Source organism: Barbatula barbatula, assembly GCF_947034865.1.
Source record: "Barbatula barbatula genome assembly, chromosome: 17".
NCBI lineage: Eukaryota > Metazoa > Chordata > Actinopteri > Cypriniformes > Nemacheilidae > Barbatula > Barbatula barbatula.
Window position 1 is genome coordinate 14,776,838 of NC_136780.1, and position 22,567 is coordinate 14,799,404.

Here is a 22,567-nt window from a genome sequence, read left to right on the forward strand (position 1 = left end):
AGCAAACAAATGCTCGTTGCGTCACTTCTTGCAGCCGCGAAAACGATCCTTGACGCATCACCAAATGCAGAAATGTTATTGATCATAACGTAAGGAAAGTGGAACACAGCTACATTAAATATTGGATAAGAACAGTTTGATTAATAGCGTCCAGTCTTTAAAATATATTACATATACCCTACGCAGGTTTTAGACCATCCTTCTTAGTTTTAGACTAGTCGACTACACGGTTACAAGTCGTTTCAACAACTGTCTAATTACTCGTCGCGCACATCCCTACTTATGACTGGTTTTGTGGTCACAAATGAAAATCTTGACTAGTTTGTCTCAAACTGTGCATGCGTTCCCTGTGTATGCCGTTGAACCCATAACCTTACTTTTGCAGTAAACCAAACCAAAAAATAAAGTGTTAAGTGTCTTCTTCTTTAACCTCGTGCCTGCGTCTATTTGCCCTTCTGCTCTCATAATCATCTTCATGATTTTATATATCAGCTCTTAACTTCTCCGTAGTGCTGTTTAATGGACCGTTTTCTTCATCACAATGTGCTAATGTGTGGTTGGTGTTTGGTTTACTGTATAAGGCAGATGTTTAGCGTCTCCTCCGGCTCTGTTTAATGACCGTTTCTGAAGTGTGGAAGGGTGCGGTGACCCTGCTCTCCGGTCGAGTCTTAGGGGCCCAGGACTCAGAGGTATTGAGATACTGTTATCCTGTCCGCTGTTCATTTAATTGCGTGTGCGTCTGGCCGTTCAGAAGTCCCACTCCGCCTGAAGACTGGAATGAGTTTTGTCAAAGAGCGATCATTTCTGTGCAATCCTTCAGAAATGTCGTTGCAGCAGTTGCCATTCTGTGTATGTTTTTATACGTGTACTCTCTCATTCTTTCCTCATTCTCACCTTTTGTTTTGAGCTGTCGTTTTCACTTGTTCTTTCTATCTACAGTATCAGGATGGAGTTCTGCTTTTTACGCTGTTGGTTGTTTGATGCAGCCACATTTTTTAGGGTATATATGATTATGGCAAGTTTTAATGTAATGTTCATCGTGTGTTTTCAGGCTCTGAGAGCGGAGCTTATGGGGCGTGAGCAGTTAGTATTCGGCACATTGGACCAGGCACGCATGTTTCTGGCTGATCAGCCAATCGAAGGACCCGAGGAACCACGCAAAAACCTGCAGCCCAAAACAGGTGGGAGAACACTGTTTTCTCTTATCATCAATGTTTTACCAAAGAAACCCAACATTTAAAGTCTCGGCATGTCACGGTGTATTATGTAAATAACTGGGAGACCTTCAAATGGGTCATCAGTGATGTCTACAAAGCCACGCCTCATGTCGATGACCTCATGTCGATGACCTTTATTCAGTAAAATATAAGTCACATAACATAACAATAATAATGGATGTAAACTGTATCGTTTTTGCTAGAACTTCTAAAGGTGTTGTGAGCTGTTTGTGCATCTGAAGTGTGTGCAGTGACAGCTGCTGAAAAACTGAAAGGTCTTGGCACATACAGTCTGAAATTTTTCGTAAGCGTTTTTTCAGACATGGTGTTCGTTTGTACGGTGTCTCTGAATTGTCAAAACGCCTCTCAAAATGCTTGCCTTGGATGCAAAGAACGCAGAAAATCGAGCAGTGTGTAAATGCCATTGACACAACTTGAGGTCGTATTTATTTCGTAACGTGTGGAAATTTAGGACAATGTTTGGCCTTCAGAGACCTTTTCAAAATTATCTTCAGTTTACTATTTCTAGGGATGTGTTCAGGTAAAACAATGATTTTGTTTCATTCTGTGAACTACTAAATATATTTCAAAATAAAAATATTGATCGTATTTCAAAATATTAGCAAAATGAAAACTGGAGAAACTGGAGTAAATACATATATTAGATATTTAAAAAATGTTTTGTTTGGCAATATACATTTTGGGAAAACATACTAACTTTCAGTTGAACAGTACAAGTTTATTCAATAAAAATGTTCTCGAAATGGATTATTTGGAGAAAATGATGGGTCAAAGGCAGCCAATAAGAGTCCAGCATAGTTGGAAATGCTGCGAATAATAGCTACTTTAAAGACACTAAAATATAACATAGCTTTGATTTAGTTGTCTCTATTCACTGTATAATTCTCATCATCGCATTATTGTTTTTCTATTATTCTACAATCTCTAGAAATATTAATAAGGAACGAATTCTATACTTAAGCAATAGCGTATTTTAAATTTATTAGACCTCTTCAATTATGAAATGCAGTCAGGATGTGTAGAGACATTGAACTATTATAACAGAAACATGTCTTTAAGCGATGCCCTCTGTGAGGTGATGAACCTTTAGCAGACCAGCTCCCGGACCGGCAGAGTTTATTTTGATACTCTCAGAGCGACGCTCTTTGATGTAAGTGACTCTGATCAATCGGACACTCGCTGTCAACCCGCTCTTAACTGAGGTATCTGATGTCTGGAAACTTCCACAGTTCTCATCCACGGGGACCTGCTTGAAAAGCTAATTTAGGGCGAACGTCAGTCATCGCTTTACAAAAAAATTGAGCGAGCCGTAGATTGTGTGTGTGGGTCGGACTGAATGCCCATGTGAACTGGGTTAATTGGCAGATCAGAGACTGCAGGCGGTTTCCACTTTTCCACTTCCTGAAGCTCTATGAATTCTGTCTTTCAGAAAACACTAAACTCATCACAAAAAATTGTGAATCATTTTCACATACTTGCTCGATAACGTATTGCCGCTTTAATGTCAGCATCACACATTCAAATGCACATTTACAGGTATTGATATCAGTTTAGAGGGTCAGTAATATCTGATGCATCTCACACGTTGAGCACCTTGTGTTTCCGAACCCTTAAGAGTTCTCTGAACTTCCTTTTGACCTCTTCAACTGGATCCAAGTCCAGAACCCAGCAAGCTGAATTAAGACTCATGTGGTTCGGAGAGGAAATCACACACAACATCTTTACACAAATAAATCATTTGGAGATTGAACCACATGTTGGCTATTCATACGTTGAGGAATCTGTTCCACTGTTCATATTCTATGAGCATGTACAAGCCGCTTCAAAATAAGGCCGCCAGTTTCGTTTCAGCTCATCGTAATTGAATTTTATACCTTTGCACAAACGCTTGAATGGATTTGAATTGTAAATTGATTCTCGCTTGGCTGAAAGAGAAACGTTAGGGTGGAAGATGAGCATTTATAGAATTAAGTCCCGTTTGTGATGCCGATGTGACCTGAAGTGTCCGCACGCGTCCTCAAAACGTCTGATGAGCAGATGAAAGAGCAGATGGTGATGCTCTAGGCTTCTCGGACTCCTCAACGTCTACTTCTCTCTCAGCTCATTAATTTAATTCCCTTATTAGCTCATTAATTATTTGATAGCTTCGTGTTGATAAATGTGAAATGCACAAAATGGATTTTACTGGAGCGTGTCTGTTGCTCGTTTCTATAGTCTAGAAAGCTGCCCACTTCAGCAACATCTCTTCACCGTAAGTGCGTTTTCCATTGAAAGGTTTTTAAGATAGTGTGCTGTATATTTTTGTGCCGTTTGAAAATGCCTTGTATTACGTGGCAATCTAAGACAGCATTGCATGTAGCCTTTGTAGATAAGGTAATCCCAGAATGCATTTTGATAAGCGCGGCTTGTCAGAGTCGAGATAAGTGTTTTTTTATGCAGTTTTGGAGTCAGTCCTGAAAAGTATCAGTGCGAAATGGTTCTTTTCAGGGTTTAAAGAACAAAGTGGTTTAAAACATCATGTAATATTCATGGGAGAAGTTGATAAGCACTTATCACAAAGCTCAGTATAGTGGCTTTAGAATAAAAGTTCTTTCTATCAAGAAAAGTTTATTAGGAAAAAATACTTTTAAATTATTAAATAATTGTGTTCTGAAAGTTAACATTCACCTTTTAATACTTTTTATTGGTTAGATGTTTGCAAAACCTAATGACAAATGTAGAGGATGACTAATAATAATGGGTTATGGCAAATTATATTCACTAAATATACAAAGGTTATATAAATATACAAGATTTCAGCAGTCATTTTTTGTATGAAAGCTACTGTGAAATTTATTACACAATTGTTGTCACATTTTTTTATAATTCGCTTTAAAGATGTCCAAGAAATATGCAGTTCGTACATTTAGCCTCTGTCATCATCTCGATTCAAAATATAAAATAGCAGGTGCACGTACCGTATGTTTCCGGTGCATTCTGTGCTATAGTACAGCTAAGAGAGTAGCTGTGTTTTGTTTGTCGTTATAGGGATGCCTCACTGAGCGCTCTCGCAGTGTTGCCATATTTAAACATTTTTGTTGTTTGGTCATCGTTCATGAAGCTGTAGATACTTTATGGAGTTAATAAAGCTGACAGCTGTGTGTAACGGTTTATGTTCTTAACAATTTTAGGATTATCCCTCTCTGCAATTGTTTTTTACAAAAAATATCTGGCAACACTGGCACTTTACGGCAGGTCTTGTGGCTTTAGCAGTTAACGCCATTTTCTTGCACTGCACATACAGAAAAGGCACACGCCTCTCCAATGCACGTCTAAATACGTCCTTAACAACTCGTTGTCCAGTGTGCATGTACAGAACAGAATTTGCACTAAAAGGGGAAGCTACCACCGAATTTAGACCCAGTGTGTACATGGCCAGACTCACCTTTACGTCAAATGATGCTAAAGTGACATTTTTCACAAAATCATACATCATAGCTCAAATTATAAATAATTTTAAGCGTACCGCTGGGAATCCCATGAAAACGAGTACAACGCTTTTTGTGTTCCTGCTCAATAACTGATTTGCTTTTATTTTTATCCAAATAATGTCACGTTACACCTTCAAAGGAGCTCAATGAATGAAAACGAGTTTGTTTCTGTGACGTTTCAGTTGACCTGAGCCCAGAGGAGAAGGCCCAGCGGGTGGCTAAAGCGATTCGTAAGCAGACGGCAGATGTGGGTGAGCGCTGGCAGAGGCTGATGGGACACGTGGGCACGTGGGAGGAGCAGGTGGAGAGATCTTTAGATAAACTTCAAGACCTCCAGAGCTCCATGGATCAGCTGGACCTCCGTCTAACACAGGCCGAGGAGCTCAGAACGGATTGGCAACCAGTGGGAGACCTTCTCATAGATTCTCTACAGGATCACATCGATAAGACCACGGTGAGAATGCTGCTATCAAACGCAATTTTTGGTTTATTGTTAAGTCCATGTCTAGAGATACTTCTTCCGGTTTGTGTTGCAGGCGTTCCGTGAGGAGATCGCTCCTCTGAAACAAGATGTTCGAGCTGTGAACGATCTGGCAGGTCAACTGGCACCACTGGATGTCCAGCTGTCCTCCACCTCTAACCGTCAGTTGGACAACCTCAACATGCGCTGGAAACTACTGCAGGTCCTCTACCTACTCCAAACCTTTCCTGTGCTTCTCTTCTCTCTCTTTCAGTTCCACCTGTGTGAGCTTTAAGTGGACAGTATCTCTTTACATCCCAATGACAGATAGAAGAAGTCTATGTGTATGGACATGTGCTGACTTTGTTCATTTGTGATTTCCGTCTCTCCTCAGGCAGCTGTAGAGGAGCGGTTAAAGCTCTTGCGGGAAGCACACAGGGATTTTGGTCCTTCTTCTCAACATTTCTTATCCAGTGAGTCTGCATGCTGTAGTTTTATTATTTATTGTCAGTTCATATTAACTAAAGAAAGTTAAAGAAAGTAAAATTTAACCTTATTTCAAGTTGTTTGAGCGGATGATGCTGGTATTGGTAACCTAGTTAACAACGGTAAATAAACAAAGACCCACAAATAGATCAGCCAGAGTTTTTAATGTTTGCTACGTCAGATTTTACTTGATCAAATTAACTTAAGTAAGGTTAAATCAATATTAGATTGAATACAGTGAAGACTATAAAGTATTTAGAGTATTTAATTTCTGTACCTGATCTGTGCTATTGAACATTACTTGCTTGATCTTATTTTATTACATTCTGATTAGTTACATTTACATTTAGTCATTTAGCAGACGCTTTTATCCAAAGCGACTTACAAAGAGATCAGGGAGCAATAAGTGATATGTCATAAAAGAGCAATAGTGTGCTAATACAAAGTTACTAGTTTCAACAAAAGCTAGACCACTACCTGTTGAGTGAAAGAGAGAGGGTTAGTGTACTTTTTATTTTAGAAGGTTGTGAGAGATGTGGTTGACCAGACCGAGTTAGGAAGAACGTTCCACCGGGAACTTTGTCTTCAACAACTAGATATTTTGAGTTACAGGCTAATAGTTGTTATGGTACCATACCCATATTTATTAAGATTAAAAAAAAAACAATCAAATAACTAGATATTATTTAATACTTTTTTGTTGTCGGGCCAGTAAAAATTGGAATCACTTGCCCGACTACGCCTTAGTGTTGAGCTCTGAAAATGACTTCTTTTATGTTCTGCGGAAGGAAGAAAGTCACACAGGTTAGAAATGACAACAGGGCGAGTAAACGATGACAGAATTTTCATTTTGAAGGTAAACTACTCCTTTAAGCTAGTGTCAATCATGGCGAATTAAGGGATTTTTCTTCTGATCTGATACTTTAAAATACTATAGATGCACAGATACTTAATTCCTCCATTGATAGCCGATTAAACAGAGTGATATCTGCCGATACTGATTCTGAAGATCAACTTTATATTTCTTAACTTTCTAAATGTATTAGTTCATATACTGTAATAACTATGAATATTGAACACCAAACATTTTTTATACGGATCACAAATTCATTGCATTTTCCTGTCCTCTTTTGATTGACATTATATATGGGCCCTGATCATCAGCTGCTTTTAAACTAAATTGCTTTAAGAACTGATACCGATTATTGGCCGATATATCGGTGCATCTTTTGTGCGCATACAACTTTTAAGGTCCTTTATTTTGCTCTCAGGTGAAGCGTACAGCAAATCTATTATATTGAGTCTGCTGGGAGAGCAGCTATATCAGCGGTAATGCTTCAGTGTCGGGTTCAAATAAAGAGGGTTAGATATCAGTGTTATAAGAGAGATATGCTTAATTGATGTTTCATTTAACAAGAGCATTAGGATCACATTCAATGCATGCTGCTCAAATCAATCTTTCATTATCTGTGTGTCAACAGCTTCTGTGCAGATGCCCTGGCAGAGAGCCGTGTCCCCAAATAAAGTGCCATACTACATCAAGTAAGTACCACGGATCTCTGAAGAGTGCTCCATATGTCTCACGATTGACCTTTCGTTTGTATGCTTCGTTCAGTTTGTCATTTGGCTCGTCAGTTATGTTTGCTTATGTAGTGTAGGTCATTTCTCCTTACATTCAATAAGTAGCTTGCATTCTTACATCTCTTGTGATGTGTTTTCTTGCGGTGCATGTTTGAGTTTGGTAGGGACAAAACATAAGTCAACCCGTTTCTTTGTACCACAGTGTTGAGGTAGAATAACTTTCTAAGTTATTCACGATGGTTCACATGTTGACGCAAACCTACTCTTGTTTGGATCAAAATTCTCCAATGATGATACCTGCTAGGGGCAAGAAAAGTTAACAAACTGATCCAGGACCCAAAGGTCTTTGCAGAGATCAGGTTTTCTGCTGTAACTCACATATACAGTGTAAAAAAGACGTTTGAAGCCCATCAGATGAAGCAAGATGTTTCCAGAAAATCTCATAGTGTCTCTAGGCGATTCCATCAGTTACCGAGACTGCCACTGAAAAAGCATGAGTTGGATTCTGTGCTTTTGTCTCCTTAGCGAAGTGCCCATCAAGCCCAGAGAGACAGGGTTAGAGAAAGAGAATGAGGGATAGAGAGAGATTTTTGTTGCTCACAGCAGCATCCTTGTAAATGCAGTTGGAAATGATCCAGACATGGAGGATGGATGTCAGATACCATTAAAAAGAATCAGATGATGGAGACTCGGTGAAGGACGATGCTTAAAATCAGTGTTGGGGATTTAAACAGACCCCAAGTGTGCACGTAACCCTTCGCTTTGTGCTACGGACGTGAATGAGACAAATCATGCAGATGATGTTATAGCAAAATGTCAGAATCCTATGCACTGTGTATTGAGGAAGGGAGTCATATCTAGAGACACCAAAATATTAGGGCTGTCAAACATTTCATCAGGACTAATCGCATCCAAAATAAAAGTTTGAGTTTACATAATATATTTCTGTTAACTGTGCATAAAAATTGCATACTAATAAACACATACATGCATGTATTTAAGATTTTTTTTAAATTGATAAACTTTTATATAAAAATATCAAAGTGGCTTTTGGGATAGCCTCTTTTGACTTGAGTAAACAACAATCCAGAGCAATGCACTAAAAACACCCAGGCGCCTGAACTCAAACTCACATAGCAACACCCTGGCAACCGCATGGACTAGCACTACAAGTGTTGGTCAGTTATGGTTTCATTGTAGTAACAATAACCCCGATACAAAAACCTTTTATTTCACAATTATTACAGCGCAACTACATAATAATGATTATTTGGTCAGGATTTTTTACGATAACTACTAAAAATAATAAGTGAATTTTAAATCGTTTTTGGGCACCGTCATGGGCATACAATAGTCGATGATCTATTTTATAAATCAAACTATAACATGTTTAGTAAACAAGAAGCTCTGTTATTTGTGTTTGCTTAGAAGTTTTATAGTATGATGAGAATATGCAGAAATGATATGCAGATTATGTTGATATGTTTTTATATTTTATATAATTATAATGTTACTTTTTGTAACAAGAAACAGTTAATGTTAATATTATAAAAGTAGAGCCCAATAATAATATTACGCAAAATAATATAATACACTAATATATATATATATATATATGAGACTACATTATGACTACAAATAAAATATAAATGAACACAAATCATTTTTACAGAAATGCCCTATCAGTGACTAACATAAAAAATAACGTAATAATATAGTTACGGTACCTTTGTGAGGTAACAGAATGACTGTGATTAAACACAACAGAAGGCATAAGATGTTTTCTTAAAAACGCTTGAGTTTTGTACTTGCCAGCTGGAGATGAAACTCCTGTAAATAAACAACAAACATCACGTGAGTGTGTGTGTGTGTGTGTGTGTGTGTGTTTGTTTGTACGCGTGTGAGAGGCAGCAGGTGTGATGTGTGAAATGGCCGGTAGCTGAACTATTCTTCTAGCGATCACTCTGACACCCCCCATATGCTTGTGCATATATGAATACACATGAGTTTCGCCCTCATCCTTTCATTTCCCCGAAGGAATTGCTTTTACACTTCCACCAAACTCTCATTGGAGATGACTCAAAGCTCTCTCTGCTCTTCTTTGAGTGTAGATTGCTGTTTTGAGAAATGCTTAGCTGGCCGTACAGTGTGTCTTCTGTGTCTGAGTGATCTTGCTCTGAGACGGGGTGAAGACGCAAAACTAGTTGCCTTTTTTGGTTAAAAGCAAATATGTAAATGGCAAAAGGCCTGACCTATCTGAGGTCGAAGGTCAACATGATTGGTGACAGGCTGATTTGCCTGGATTGAGGTGATGATGATGCTCCTGTATATTGGTCGCCAATATTTATAGGTCGTTTATCCGTTTAGTTATTTTGATGACAAAAGTTTGAGTAAGTAAGCAAATGATATTGCCTCATAGTCGTTCTTAAAAATTGGTATTGATACTCAGCCAAAGTAAATCCTTGTCTCTTTTCATATCTATTTAGACTTTTCTAAAAAAAAAGTCTACCGAAAAAGAACTGTGTCATCAAATTTGTTAAAATATGAACTCTTTGCCATGTTGTTATACTGTGGGATGGCATTGAAAAAAACTATTTGCTCATAAAAAATGCCTTTAATGTGTGTGTGCAGTTGACAGTAATGTAAAATACGCTTTAATCTGTCATCTTCATGTATACAAATATTTTACTGCATTTGAGAAATTGTGGCTCATCTCTAACTCTGTCTCACTAAGTGTCGACTATAAACCACACTTTCAATGCACAATGCATTTAAGCAAACCAAGGACGTGATGCAAAATGTACACAGATCCGCTGATCAAGGTTTTTTTTAGCTCTTGCCATCAAGCCGAAATTCATGCAAACAAACACCCTTAAAAAAACTAAGTGTGAAAACACTTTAAAAGAGCGTACACACACTTTTGCTGACTCGAATCACCAGAAACATTAACCGGAGAGATCAAAGGGATCAATGTGTATGAGAGTAGAAGGAAATGTAGAAGAGAAGAGATTTAGTGATGATGCCTCACATGTCAGACGTGCTGGAGGGACACGTGCTGGAGATCAAGGGGGTCTGAAGAGAGAGAATGATGTGTTTTGTAAGAAGGATATTTCTGTTATTCTAAAGACTGTTTTGTGAATATAATGAGTTCATGTTTATTCATAAGAATATGCGTTCAGAGAGACGCTGTGGACTTGAGAGAGAGCAGCTAATCCAGCGAGAAGCTCCGGGCTCAGAATAAAACCTTCTCACATCTGTTACTGTAAGCATATACTGTACTGTGTGTGTCTCTGCTGATTTAATCTACACTTCTTAAAAAAAAGTGATGCCTTCCATGTTTTAGCAGTTTAATTCTAAACATGCATTTACACTGACAACAACAACACGAGCAAGCAAGTGTTATCATCGACAAAGCATTTCATTTTATTCTTACGACAAAAATTAAGATGTTCTTAGGAAAATATTTGAGAACGTATTAAGAAACATTCTTACAAACTTTCTATAATTTATCTTAAGAACAATCCTATATTCGAACAGTTTTGTTAATCCCGCCCCTTATCCAAACTAACACAGTGTCTACACCGGGCGCGACACGACACACGGCTTGTTGTAATCCTAGTTGAATTTTGAAGGAAAAGTCATTGTTCCCTATGGACTCTACTTATTTTGGATGTAACTGACCGTACTGACACAAGACTTGGAAGCGATCGTGCATAGTCTATTGCATACAAAATCAATGCAAAGTCGTGAATAGACGCAAACTCACGCCAGATGATGCAAATCGGGCGGCGCATTTGACAAACATTTGCGGCTTAAGACGCTAAAACCTGTGTCAGGTGTTTATTTATTTTCTGCCTCTTTATAATGTCCTTCTCCTTTAAAGAAATGCAACATTGAGTATGCACATTAAAAACTACCAAAAATATGAATGATTTTATTTTGTTTAGTTTCTAAGCAATGTTTTATTTGTGATTTTGAAGAGGACAGTGAGACTCGATGCTACTTTCGTCACTCTTAACAGAATTGTTGGTATAAGTCACTAATGAGGTTGTGTTGTAGCTCAGCAGGTGGTTGCTGATGTAGACGGCGTGCAGCGAGGCAGCTCTTTGACGTTCAGGACAGAGTTTTGGTGTACAGTTGATAACACTTCTGCTCTGATCTGTTGCTGGAGAGCAGTGGTGTGTTAAAGAGAAGATAGCAGCCTAGGTGCTTTATTTCTGCTGATGGCTGTAACCAGCTCAATTACCGCCCGTAGCACAATCTGTCCAGACGCTCCTGAATGTGTCCGTCCTCGGTGATCCTGCTGAAAATCACATTATGGGACAGAATGATGGTGTGCGGCCGTCTCGGTTTGGCCCACCTTCAGGGATCATCAATGTCTATTTAAAGCTACATGTGTCTGTGGAATTATAGTATGTCTAGCTGAGACGGTTTGAGCCATTCGGCGACGCTATCGGACCTCTTGTCTATGTGTGAATGAGTCATAAAAGAGATGATGAGATCATCTCAACACCTGCTGACAAACCCAACCTCTCTCTCTCTCTCTCGCTCTCTCCCTCTCTCTCCTGAATTGGAAACCAGAAAAAGATTCATGTACATTTACCGAGAAGAAAATATAAATGGTGCTTGACTCACCATCACAATGCTCTTCTAAAGTGTTCTCAGTGGTTGCTAGGATGTTGCTGTACGCTTGCTATGTGAGTTAGCAGCAATAGTGTTATGAATGTGATATTTTCAGTCAAATCGTGAAATATAAATACTCATAGATTTTGTGAATTAAAATGTTCAAACCAGAAACAATAATACCCAACAAATGAGAAGGAATTGCTCCTCATAGACCACAATATGGTTATTTTCTTTTAATATTCAAAACCTTTCAAAAGTTTAAAAACCTTTGGTGAAAACTAGATTTTTTAAAGCCACAATATGGAAGAATTTTGTTATGAAGTATCCAAGAATCACTTGCACAGTGTGATATATTTCATGTTGTGTACTTACATTATCCCAAATGTTCCAAGAATGTGCAGATCCAGAGAAATTCCTATTTACAATAATGGCCCGTCCCTTGTCTCCCTTGTATTTGTCGCATATCAGCGACTTAATATCCGCTGCTCTGCACGAAACTCGGCAACATGCAAATGCAAATGTGGCTATACAGCATCTGGGACGCAGGACCTGTTGTTCTGTTATTATGGATCACAAATTCTCTTTGGCGAGTAAAAGAAACCCAAAAAGGCATACATAACGTCATTTAGCTTCGCCTTTCATTGTTGTTTCGAAAGTAAACCATCTAGCGGTCCAAATGTACTTATTGTGCCTTTAAAACGTGCATGGAATTGCCCAAATCTGATCGCTTAAAAAAACAAAACAAGCTACATGATTTAAATATATCATTCATGTCTATAGCACAACAATGCTAGCACGAGCATTTCTTTCTATGTTTAATGGTCTACATTTAAAAACAATGAAAGGGTGGGCGCAAAAGATGTGAAATGTTTAAAGCCATAAATTGATTCAAGCAGGGCATTGTAATAAAAACACTCGGGGCTTTACACACACACACACACACACACACAGATACTAAGAACTGGTGTCAGACATATCGTCCGGCCTCTGACCTCCCTTAATTTCGCTTTAAAAGCATTCTGTTTCATTTCTTTCTCATCTATCTCAGTCATTCATGCCCCTCCAAAACCTGTTTGCGTCCAAAATAGCATTGCTCTCACACAAACGCACACCCACACAACAGACAGCGGAAGTTATATGGGTGTACCGAGTCCAATTGACCCTCTCTGTTCTCTTCTCTAGTCATCTGAACCAGTCCACGTGCTGGGACCATCCCAAGATGACCGAGCTCTATCATTCCCTTTGTAAGTGTCACACAAACACAGAGATTCACATCTCATCTGCCCTCAGACGCACTCAAAGCGCCTCACTCAAATACACAGCTGAATAAATATTGGACAGCACCTCTCCAAAGTGAAGGTTTGCGTCTGCCTCTGTTAGGCAGTAAATCTCCAGAGAACATCACACACATACGAATCACACGTCTCACAAAAAACGCTTTTCACCTCTAAACAAATAGTCTAACTTATGACTATTTATTTCCCCCCAATTCGATTTTTCTTCTAATGTCTAGTATTTGATGCTGAATCTCATTGCTGTTAACATATTATAAATATCAACAGCCGATACATTGCTGCCTCAAGTGTGATGTTTTGTTTGCACGCTCATCTTTCTGACGTCCCATTTTTGTCTGTTTCTATCCAGCTGACCTCAACAATGTAAGATTCTCTGCATACAGAACGGCCATGAAGATCCGGCGGCTACAGAAAGCTCTCTGCTGTAAGTGTGTGTGTGTCTTAAATGATTAGAGCTGCATCAGTTCCTGTCCTCACTCCATCGGCTCAATTAACTCCGAGAGACCCATTTAAAAGCACTGTGTGGGTGTGTTTGTGTTTGTGCGTGCGTGTGTGTGTGTCCATGCCTCATCTCTCATGTCCTGCTCATTTGCATGCCTGTTTGTCTTTTGTGTAGTTAATTGGTCTAATTAAAATAGTGTAAACAGAACGCATTCTCTCGCATTGTCAAAGATGAAAAGTGTTGATCGTCCGGAAATGTACAAGAGTCCTAATGAGATACAACATGATAAAGTGACAAGCGGTACATCTTGTTGGGTTATAACGTTTTTGCCCTAACCGGCAGCGACCGTGAGGGGGTGACACGCGGCTCCACCCACTGGTCCAGATCAGGAACCGGATCAAACACGCCGAATGTGTGTCTTAAAGGACCAGTGTGTCATTTTTTGAAGAATGTATTTTCAGAAATTCAATATTATATTCATAACTATGTCTTTAGAGGTGTAGAAAGACCTTATATAATGAAGCGTTATGATTTTATTACCGTGGAAGGAGATATTTCTATCTACACACGCCGCGGGCCCCAGTGCATGGAATTCTCCATGTTGTTTCTACAGTAGCCCTAAAGGGACAAACCACCCTATAGAGCACGTTTCGTAAATGCGTTATCTTATCCGACAAAGAAGCGAAAAACTCTACGGCATTAGTCCTGTGTCAGCTTCCATAGTGCTTCGAAAGGAAGGGGTGGAGTGAGCCGTTGGTTGCGGTTTGCAACCTTACCACTAGATGCCGCTACATATCATGCACTGGACATTTGAACATCACCTCTGAATGAGGTGATTTCCTCATATGTGGAATATTAAAAGGCTGAGAAAAGTGTTTAGCTGTATTGCGCTTCTGTATTAGCATGTTGTTTTCCAGACACCGTCTGTTATTGATCTGTGTATCTGTTTCTCAGTGGATCTGTTGGATCTGAATGTGGCTCAGTCGATGTTCCAGCAGCATAAGTTGACAGTAAACTCACAGCAGCTGACGGTTCCTGAGGTCATCAACTGTTTGACGTCCATCTATGACGGTTTGGAGCAGGAACACAAAGATCTGGTCAATGTCCCGCTGTGTGTGGACATGTGTCTCAACTGGCTGCTCAACGTCTATGACACGTACGCAATACACACGCTACACGACGGACTGATCGCAAGATTTATTTTATTACTGAAGTTATACTTTTACTTGTATCTTTATAACCGTCATGTTTTTTTTGGTTTATTTTAAATCATTTTGCTTGTCTTATTATTGTATTGCTATTAAGGTTGACATACTTTTTTATTTTAAGTTTTGCTTTTAGTTTGGTTCCTATTTATGTGTTTATTTTTATTTTATTTATACATTTTCCAGTTAATATTTTTAGTGCCTCAACTTATTTCAGTTTATTGCAGTTAGGCAACTCATTTCCATTTAGTTTAAATACTTTTTTAATAATATTTTTTTCTAATAACATAAATGTTTTAATATATATAATAGTTAGTAGTTAACAATAATACCCCTTTATCGTTGAGCATCATCAGATACAGTATCATCCCACTACTGTCTGTTTCTCATGATGTGTTTTGTATGTCACAGGGGTCGCAGTGGGAAGATTCGAGTTCTGTCAATGAAGATTGGCCTTCTTTCGCTTTGTAAGGGTCACCTGGAGGAGAAGTTCAAATGTAAGCTGGAACAAACACACAAACACTCCCAGCATTGTGTCCTAACCAGGCACGACAGGAGAGAGTTTGGGACGAATCAGATTTTCGTCCAGACCCGCTGTCAAGGTTGCCAGGTTGTTGTAATAAAGCCTGCCCACTGTCATGCATTAGACACTTTAATCAATGAAAATAACTGTAAAGCATTAATCATTGACATATATTTACATCAATCAAATGATCTCACCTCCAGATTTACAGCTGATGAACAAAATCCTTCAGGAAAAGTGGTTCTCCTTTTTTTAGAACTCTTTGAATGAACTATTTACAGATTTATTGTCCGATTCAGTTTTATTATTGTTAAAATGTACATTTGTTAGAGTACAATAGTTCAGTACACTCATTTACGTCAAGTGCAAGTTATGAATATATCAAATTTCAACCCGCAGAATTCGTTTAAAAGTAGCCCAATTCCCCTGGAAAACGCTGTGCTTGAACAAAAATAAATTGGCTGTAATTTCCCAAACATTTTAAAATATAAAAAAAAGTCATTCTATTCAATAAAAGTATTAAGCCATGAACCCAACCAGTCGGAGCGGAGAAAAATCTCCTAAAACGTTTTGAAGCAATAAAGGGCTTAAAATAAAATTGCCTAGAAAGGAATTGAACTTCACATTCCATCAATCATTGTTAAATGATGCATTGATTAAAGACGCTACAATATGTAAAGGATAATCCCCGGCTTGCCAAAGGATTTTGATGCACGGCGACAAGGCCAAGATCCGACTTCTGCGAAGTGCATTAAATAATGTGGTCATTTGCCAAGTTAAAGCTGTTATTGATGTTTACAGCGTACTTTTCAATCAGACAGGTGAAAATGACGTTATGTTTGTCAGTTAATTGATCAAACTGACTGGAACTACCTGTGGATTAAGCTGTTTTGATGCACACCTTTCAGCCAATCAGAATGGAGTATTCAAAGACCAAGTGACATTTTTTTGTTGATAAACATTCTGACAAATACATTATTTCATCAGCAATGTTCATGATTTGCTTCTACCGAGCTGTTTTGGATCATTAATGTTCCAATGTAACAGTTCAGTAAATTGTCTGATTGGTTGCTCCTTTTAAGGATTATGGGTAGTGTAGTTCTTTGTTGGGATTTTAGCGTTAATGAAACTGAAATCACACTGACTGCTGAGCGACTTTTACAAAATAACGTCACACCTTTTCGCTGAAAACGTTCATTATTTGCGCGGGCCTGTTGGTGGCGGTTAAAGTCATTGATATGTCAGATCCTATGAATGTAAACTGAAAACGTAATGTTTTCGCCTCAAGGCATTATGAGATCTCAAACACAAATCCTGCATGTACCCAGCTTTAATTAGCTTGTTCGTGAAACACCACAAATCCCATGATGCCCTTCTCCTCTCTGCTGTTGTCTTGTTTTTGTTTCTAAAAGCACAGTAGTCTGACTGCACTCCCATGATGCACCTCGGCACGTAATTGGGCGTTTCGCTCTTTTAAGTTGTGACTCATCTCAGGAGCTTTGAGTCTTTGTTTCTCCGTGTGATGAAGAGTACACAATCCAGCGCAGGGCTGGTTAGTCTAAAAGCTATGCTGGCGAGTGTTCTCCTTGTTTGAAGCACAGCAGAGACAGGCAAAAGCAACCTATCTCAGTTATTGAGATGGATCACATATCCATTTTCATTGAGCAGTTTGAGGGTCACACTCATGGGTCACGAAATTTATAAGCAGCTTATACAAAGTTACTTTAACCCAGAATAAAACCTGCCCCGGAGCAGGTTAGCCGTGTAGCTTTAGTTACCAAGGTCGACGAAACCCGCTCAAAACCAATCCACTTTCTTGAGCCCGAAAACACAGAGTATGCTCAAATTAAACGCGAACTTACCCGGGTGAAAACCCAACCCGGCTTTGTGATACAGGTCACATGTGTGTGTCCAAGCTAAAATCGATTTGGAAAGAACGAGTGTGTCAGGGATTACACACATAACAACATCTGTGTATATCAGCCATCTTGTCTTGAATTGATTGTACTGCTGTGTTTCCGTCTGTCTGTTTCAGGTTTGTTTAATCAAGTGGCTTCAGCGGGCGGTACATGTGACCAGAGGCAGTTGGGTCTTCTGCTCCATGATGCCATTCAGATCCCTCGACAGCTGGGCGAGGTGGCGGCCTTCGGCGGGAGCAACATCGAGCCCAGCGTCCGCAGCTGCTTCCAGCATGTACGTGAACACACACAGGCATCGATGCATACGTGACTGATCACAGCCTGTGTGTTTTACCCGGATATGGCTTGTGTTTATGAGGGTGTGACAGATGTGTTATTCGCCTATAAAGCAATTGGTGAATTACTGAACCGGTTTACTTGCGATATCCTCATAGTACCTCACACTAGGCGTGTGTGAGTGTTTTATTGGTTTTGTCAGCATGAGCGTTCACACTTTTTTCCTCCAGTCATTTTTTACCGGTATTAATACTACAGCACTTATGCCAGGCGGCTATAAATATTCAGATGGTTCCATCTTTGAGGTGTTTACTGGTTGCTGGATGTTTTTCTAAATGCTTTTACGTCTTTCGTCTCGCTGCCTGTCTGTCTCTCCGTCTGTATCTCTGCCCGCCTGTCATCCTGTCCATCTCTCCATGTGTCTGTCCGTCTTGGCTCTCTGTTAAGACTCTCGGTTTCTTTCAGTCTGTCTCACATCTCTCGTCCCCAAACAGAGACTGTCAAATATAAAACAAGTCAGGATGGAAAGATGATCGGAGAAAAATTGCCAATCAGAACTGATATACAGGAAGAGAAGGTGGCCTAAAAATTGTGGAAATGAAGGATAGGTGTCATTATTAAGAGGGTGAGGTGAGTCTCACGTGAGAGATGAGTCCTGTCGAGAGGAAAGACATACAGACAACACAGATGTCAAACCTGCGGTCATTTACGGCAGCCTGTCACAGCTGAATGACGGATGGATTCACACAAACATTCAGTGCTTGAGGGCTCCTTATAGTGTTGATGTGTTTGGTGCTGTCAGAGGTCGGAGCTGGCATCATAGTTATGACATCACAGCCTAAATACAGCTCAAACCTCAAGCCACCCATTGTCTTAAAGACCGTGTGTGTTTGTCTCTCAATGCTAAGTGACATTTAAAGACTCTCCCATCGGTACGTACAGATGACTGCCAAGAGTGTTGTTGCTGTTGGGGACGGCAGATGAATTCCTGCCAAAATCGTTCTTTACTGCCTTGTTATTTGTTTGCGATTATCTTTGTTGTTTGCATAGCCCTCGGTGCGCGCGGCACTCTGTAAAGGGAACTATTTCCATCTTGTTTAGGCGCTTGGAAAAATGTGGCCGTCGCACCGTATGCTCCCTATTTGCGCACACCTTTACAATAACTAACTCGCCCCTATGACTTTCCTTCTTCCACTGAACACAAAAGAAGATATTTTGAAGAATGCTGTTAACAACCTCCCATTGACCTGCATTGGTTACAATAGAAGTGAATGGGGTCTAGTGTTGTTCTTTTACCAACAATTTTCTAAATATCTTCTTTTGTGTTCTTTGGTAGAAAGAAAGTCATACAGGTTTAAAATGACAAGAGGGCCGTAAATGATGACAACATGTTCTATTTAAAAGGTGAACTACTCCTTTAAGACATTATTGTTACTGATCTGTACACTCCAGAAGGGAGTTATATTTATATGACTCTCAATATTGGATCAGTATTTGTATATTGTAACAAGATATCCTGGCAAAATTGACTTTTTACGATATGGGTTATAGAGTCGATATTTTTACAATGATGTCTGTTAAATCCAATTGGTGGAGCTGTCAACAAATTACTGGATTTTATAATGTCTTTGTTTTGTGTTTTTCATTCGATGTTTCAAATCTCTTTTAATCTCTCTTAGTAATTATTATCTTCATTTTCGTAGTCAAAAATATGTTAAAGTTAAGTTTTACATTTTTGTGATGGACCTATTCCATATACGAAGAAGGTTTGATTCAAATTTGTATTTTTTCAATTATATATTAAGTTATATGTACAACTACAAAATGTTGTTTTAGCTCGTGAGCTGAGTGTGTCCCCTGAGCATCAGACGTACAGTAATTTATGATTATCAAAACCAAACCATTTGAGAAATGAATGTCTTTGTCTCTAGTGTGACCTCAAAATATTCTAGTCTCAAATCAGATTATAAGCTATATACTTGTTATATATATATATTTTCAATATTACCCTTGTTAAAAATCCCCCACTTAGCGCAGACACCGAATGACATCACTCAGATTCTCTGTATGCTTTATCATCCTTGCAATATTTATGAGGCTGTTCTGTCTCTACAAATGCAGCCGTGCAAGTGATGCCATGGCTTATGATGTCCATCCATCCATCCCTCCATTTTCTTCCGCTTATCCGGGGCGGGGTCCTAGTAGGAAATGTTCTTGCCTTCATCTTGATTTCTGACATGCTGCATGGTTTAATGAGTTCATCTCCTGTTGTTTGTAGACTTCCATCTTCCTCTGATTGGTTGTTTGTGTTTACCCTGTCCTCAGGTGACCAATAAGGTTGAGCTGGAGCCGATGCAGTTTATTGATTGGATGAGGCTGGAGCCGCAGTCCATGGTGTGGCTTCCTGTCCTGCACAGAGTGGGCGCAGCGGAAACGGCCAAACATCAGGCCAAGTGTAACATCTGTAAAGAGTTTCCCATCGTTGGCTTCAGGTATACACATATAAACATACACGACCAGTAGAACATACTTGTTTGGACACACTTAAACCTTTTCACTTGAAGGTTTATGAAATAATGCTTGCGTCTAAATAAGAAATGATTTAAGATTTTGTTCCTGCAATTTTAGTGAAGTGTCTTTATAGTTCAGTCTGTGTTCGGTTATAATATAACAATTCATTTATATTGATATGTCTTTGTATACTAATTCTATTCAATTCAGTTAAAACTACTCAACAGTTATTGATTCTTTGCGGATGTGTACTGGGAGTTGGCGTTTGTTTATGTTGTTGCACCCGAGACCATCTATAATTCTTCTAAAACATGGTGACTAATAATGACAAAAAAAGTTGTAGGTAAGCAGCACCTGTTAAAGTCCCCCTGATCCGGAAGTTGCGTTCATTCTGTATTTTGAAGCATTTACAAGTGAAATGGAATTTTGAATGAGAAAAGAGTGGGCGTGGCTATCATCTTTCTCTGCGATTTGATTGGATGTATAAAAACAGCTGTCGCATATTGAAATAGAACTGGCAGCTGGCTTACAGTTAAGGGGAGGAGTTAACGGATGCCTGGCCCAAGCCGTCTTACGTTCGTCATCTAAGATGGATATAGTCATTACAGGACGGGAGTGCATTTTCAGATTTTAACTAAAGATTATGAGGGCACACGAATTTTAAAAAGAGAATGACCCACAATGATAAACTATTTAAAATAAACGCTACAATATTTCATTAAAAATGGGCATTGGAATTTTTTATTTCATTGGGACTAAGTTAAAGCCGCAATCTGTAACTTTAGCCGCTCTATCGCCATCGCTGTTGGAAACATAACATTACAGGTTACCTAATGCAGTTATCTTTTCGTCATATGAAGTCAACAAAGTCGTGCCCAACAGGCAAATTATGGTGTGTGTTATTTAAATTATGCATCATGATTAAAAGCATACCATTGTAAATAGGGGGAAAGGTAAGGAGATTTGTTTTTATCAACTAGCTCAATGACAACTCCGCTATAATGTTGTTGTAGCTGTAGCTGTAGGTAGATTTCTGAGGTGTAATCTTTAAAGATCTGTGACAGATTTAAGATGCATGCAAACACACACACACACACACAGGTTTGCGTATGGCTGTCAGGGAGCGGAAAGGTTAGATTCACTCTTGAGGCCCAACATTCATCTAAATGTCAGGATCTGATAGCACACGTTAAATCGGAGCATGAGAGACGGGATCGTAGGAGTTACTGATCAGATGTGTGTCCTCTGGCACTTTCAAAGTTCACATCTAAACTAGAACTGCCAGAGTTCATGTGTTAGCATTTCAAATTCATTCAACACCTTTTAAATAAGTATTTTTTACGAATTCACTAAAAGTAACTTGGTTAAAGAAAATTTAATTCAATTTAAAGTTCAGTTTTACCATTTCCTGTAAGGAGTAGTTCACTATAAAATTAATTTTTCGTGATAATTCACTTACCCACATGTCCGTGTTTATTTCTTCTGCCGAAAACAAATGAAAGCTTTTGAGGAAATATTTCCAGGGTTCTTATTCACATAATGCACTTAAAACGGGGGCTGTTGAAATTTCATAAAATTTCATGAATTTTCATTAAAAATCAAAGGTTTCACCGCAGCTTCAAAAGGCTCTACACAACACCAGCTGATGAATAAGGGTGTTGTCTAGCAAAACGATTCGTAATTTTCCAAGAAAACTTAAATATTATTTACTTTCTAAACATAAATACACGTCTTGCACTAAATCACGTAGTAAAGGTTACACATGATGTAGATGTCAAAAGATTGAAACATATAATCTTGAACAAAGACATATAACGTGGCATTCAACATCCAAGAACTTTTGAACGCTCATCTTTCTCTACAAGCGTAAACACTGGGTCTGAACTTCCGCTATATAAGAAACACTGGAAAGCTTTCCTAATAGGCCTCAATATTTTTCTACGGAAGAAATAAACACACAGACGGCCTGTCCTGTATGACATGTGTTGGAGTGAATCATCATGACATTTCAATTTTATAGTGAACTACTCCTTTAAGCACCTAATTCAAGTTTTCGCTTGTTCTAAAGAAAACCAATAAATGTGTTTTTGGTCACTTTGCTCGATAAGTAAATGTATGTTGATTTAAGAGTTTTTAGATATTTGTACTAGAAAACAAGACAAAATGCTTAGTAGGAATTCATACCTTTGCAGTGCAAAAACATTTTTTGCAGTGTGTGATAAGTGATGTGTCGTACGTCCTCATTTGTCTCCATTGAGTATTTTACGCTGTCACAGTCTGATCTTGTAGGTGTGCTGACCTTTTCAAATGTCACATGCATACATTAAGATTGTGTATTACCGTTAGGGACCCGTCGCTCTCTGTATTAAGACGTTGTGCTAAGTCGCACAACAAACCCCCAGCATCCCCCGAGAACCGATCGCGTCACGGCAGACCATGGTGTTTTCAGAGTGGAGATTCAATCGGACGTTTGACAGAAGAGCTACAGACTGTGTTTTGTCAGTGATGGATAACAAGGACGACCTAACACAACAC

General features: G+C 38.9%; 1 protein-coding gene across 5 annotated transcripts in view; it reads left to right on the top strand.

Moving 5' to 3' along the window:
• The window catches only part of LOC306906988 (utrophin-like), a gene marked incomplete at its 3' end in the record, with an annotated part of 107,437 nt that overhangs the window by 53,283 nt on the left and 31,587 nt on the right, over nt 1-22,567 (top strand). For all 5 annotated transcript variants that reach the window (XM_079478780.1, XM_079478782.1, XM_079478781.1 and 2 more), the window contains exons 32-42: nt 1,052-1,181; nt 4,891-5,162; nt 5,245-5,391; nt 5,563-5,641; nt 7,136-7,196; nt 13,044-13,105; nt 13,506-13,580; nt 14,553-14,754; nt 15,215-15,300; nt 17,362-17,519; nt 19,847-20,013. In XM_079478780.1, the coding sequence (XP_079334906.1) occupies nt 1,052-1,181; nt 4,891-5,162; nt 5,245-5,391; nt 5,563-5,641; nt 7,136-7,196; nt 13,044-13,105; nt 13,506-13,580; nt 14,553-14,754; nt 15,215-15,300; nt 17,362-17,519; nt 19,847-20,013 (1,439 nt within the window). The remainder of the gene's footprint in view (nt 1-1,051; nt 1,182-4,890; nt 5,163-5,244; nt 5,392-5,562; nt 5,642-7,135; nt 7,197-13,043; nt 13,106-13,505; nt 13,581-14,552; nt 14,755-15,214; nt 15,301-17,361; nt 17,520-19,846; nt 20,014-22,567) is intronic.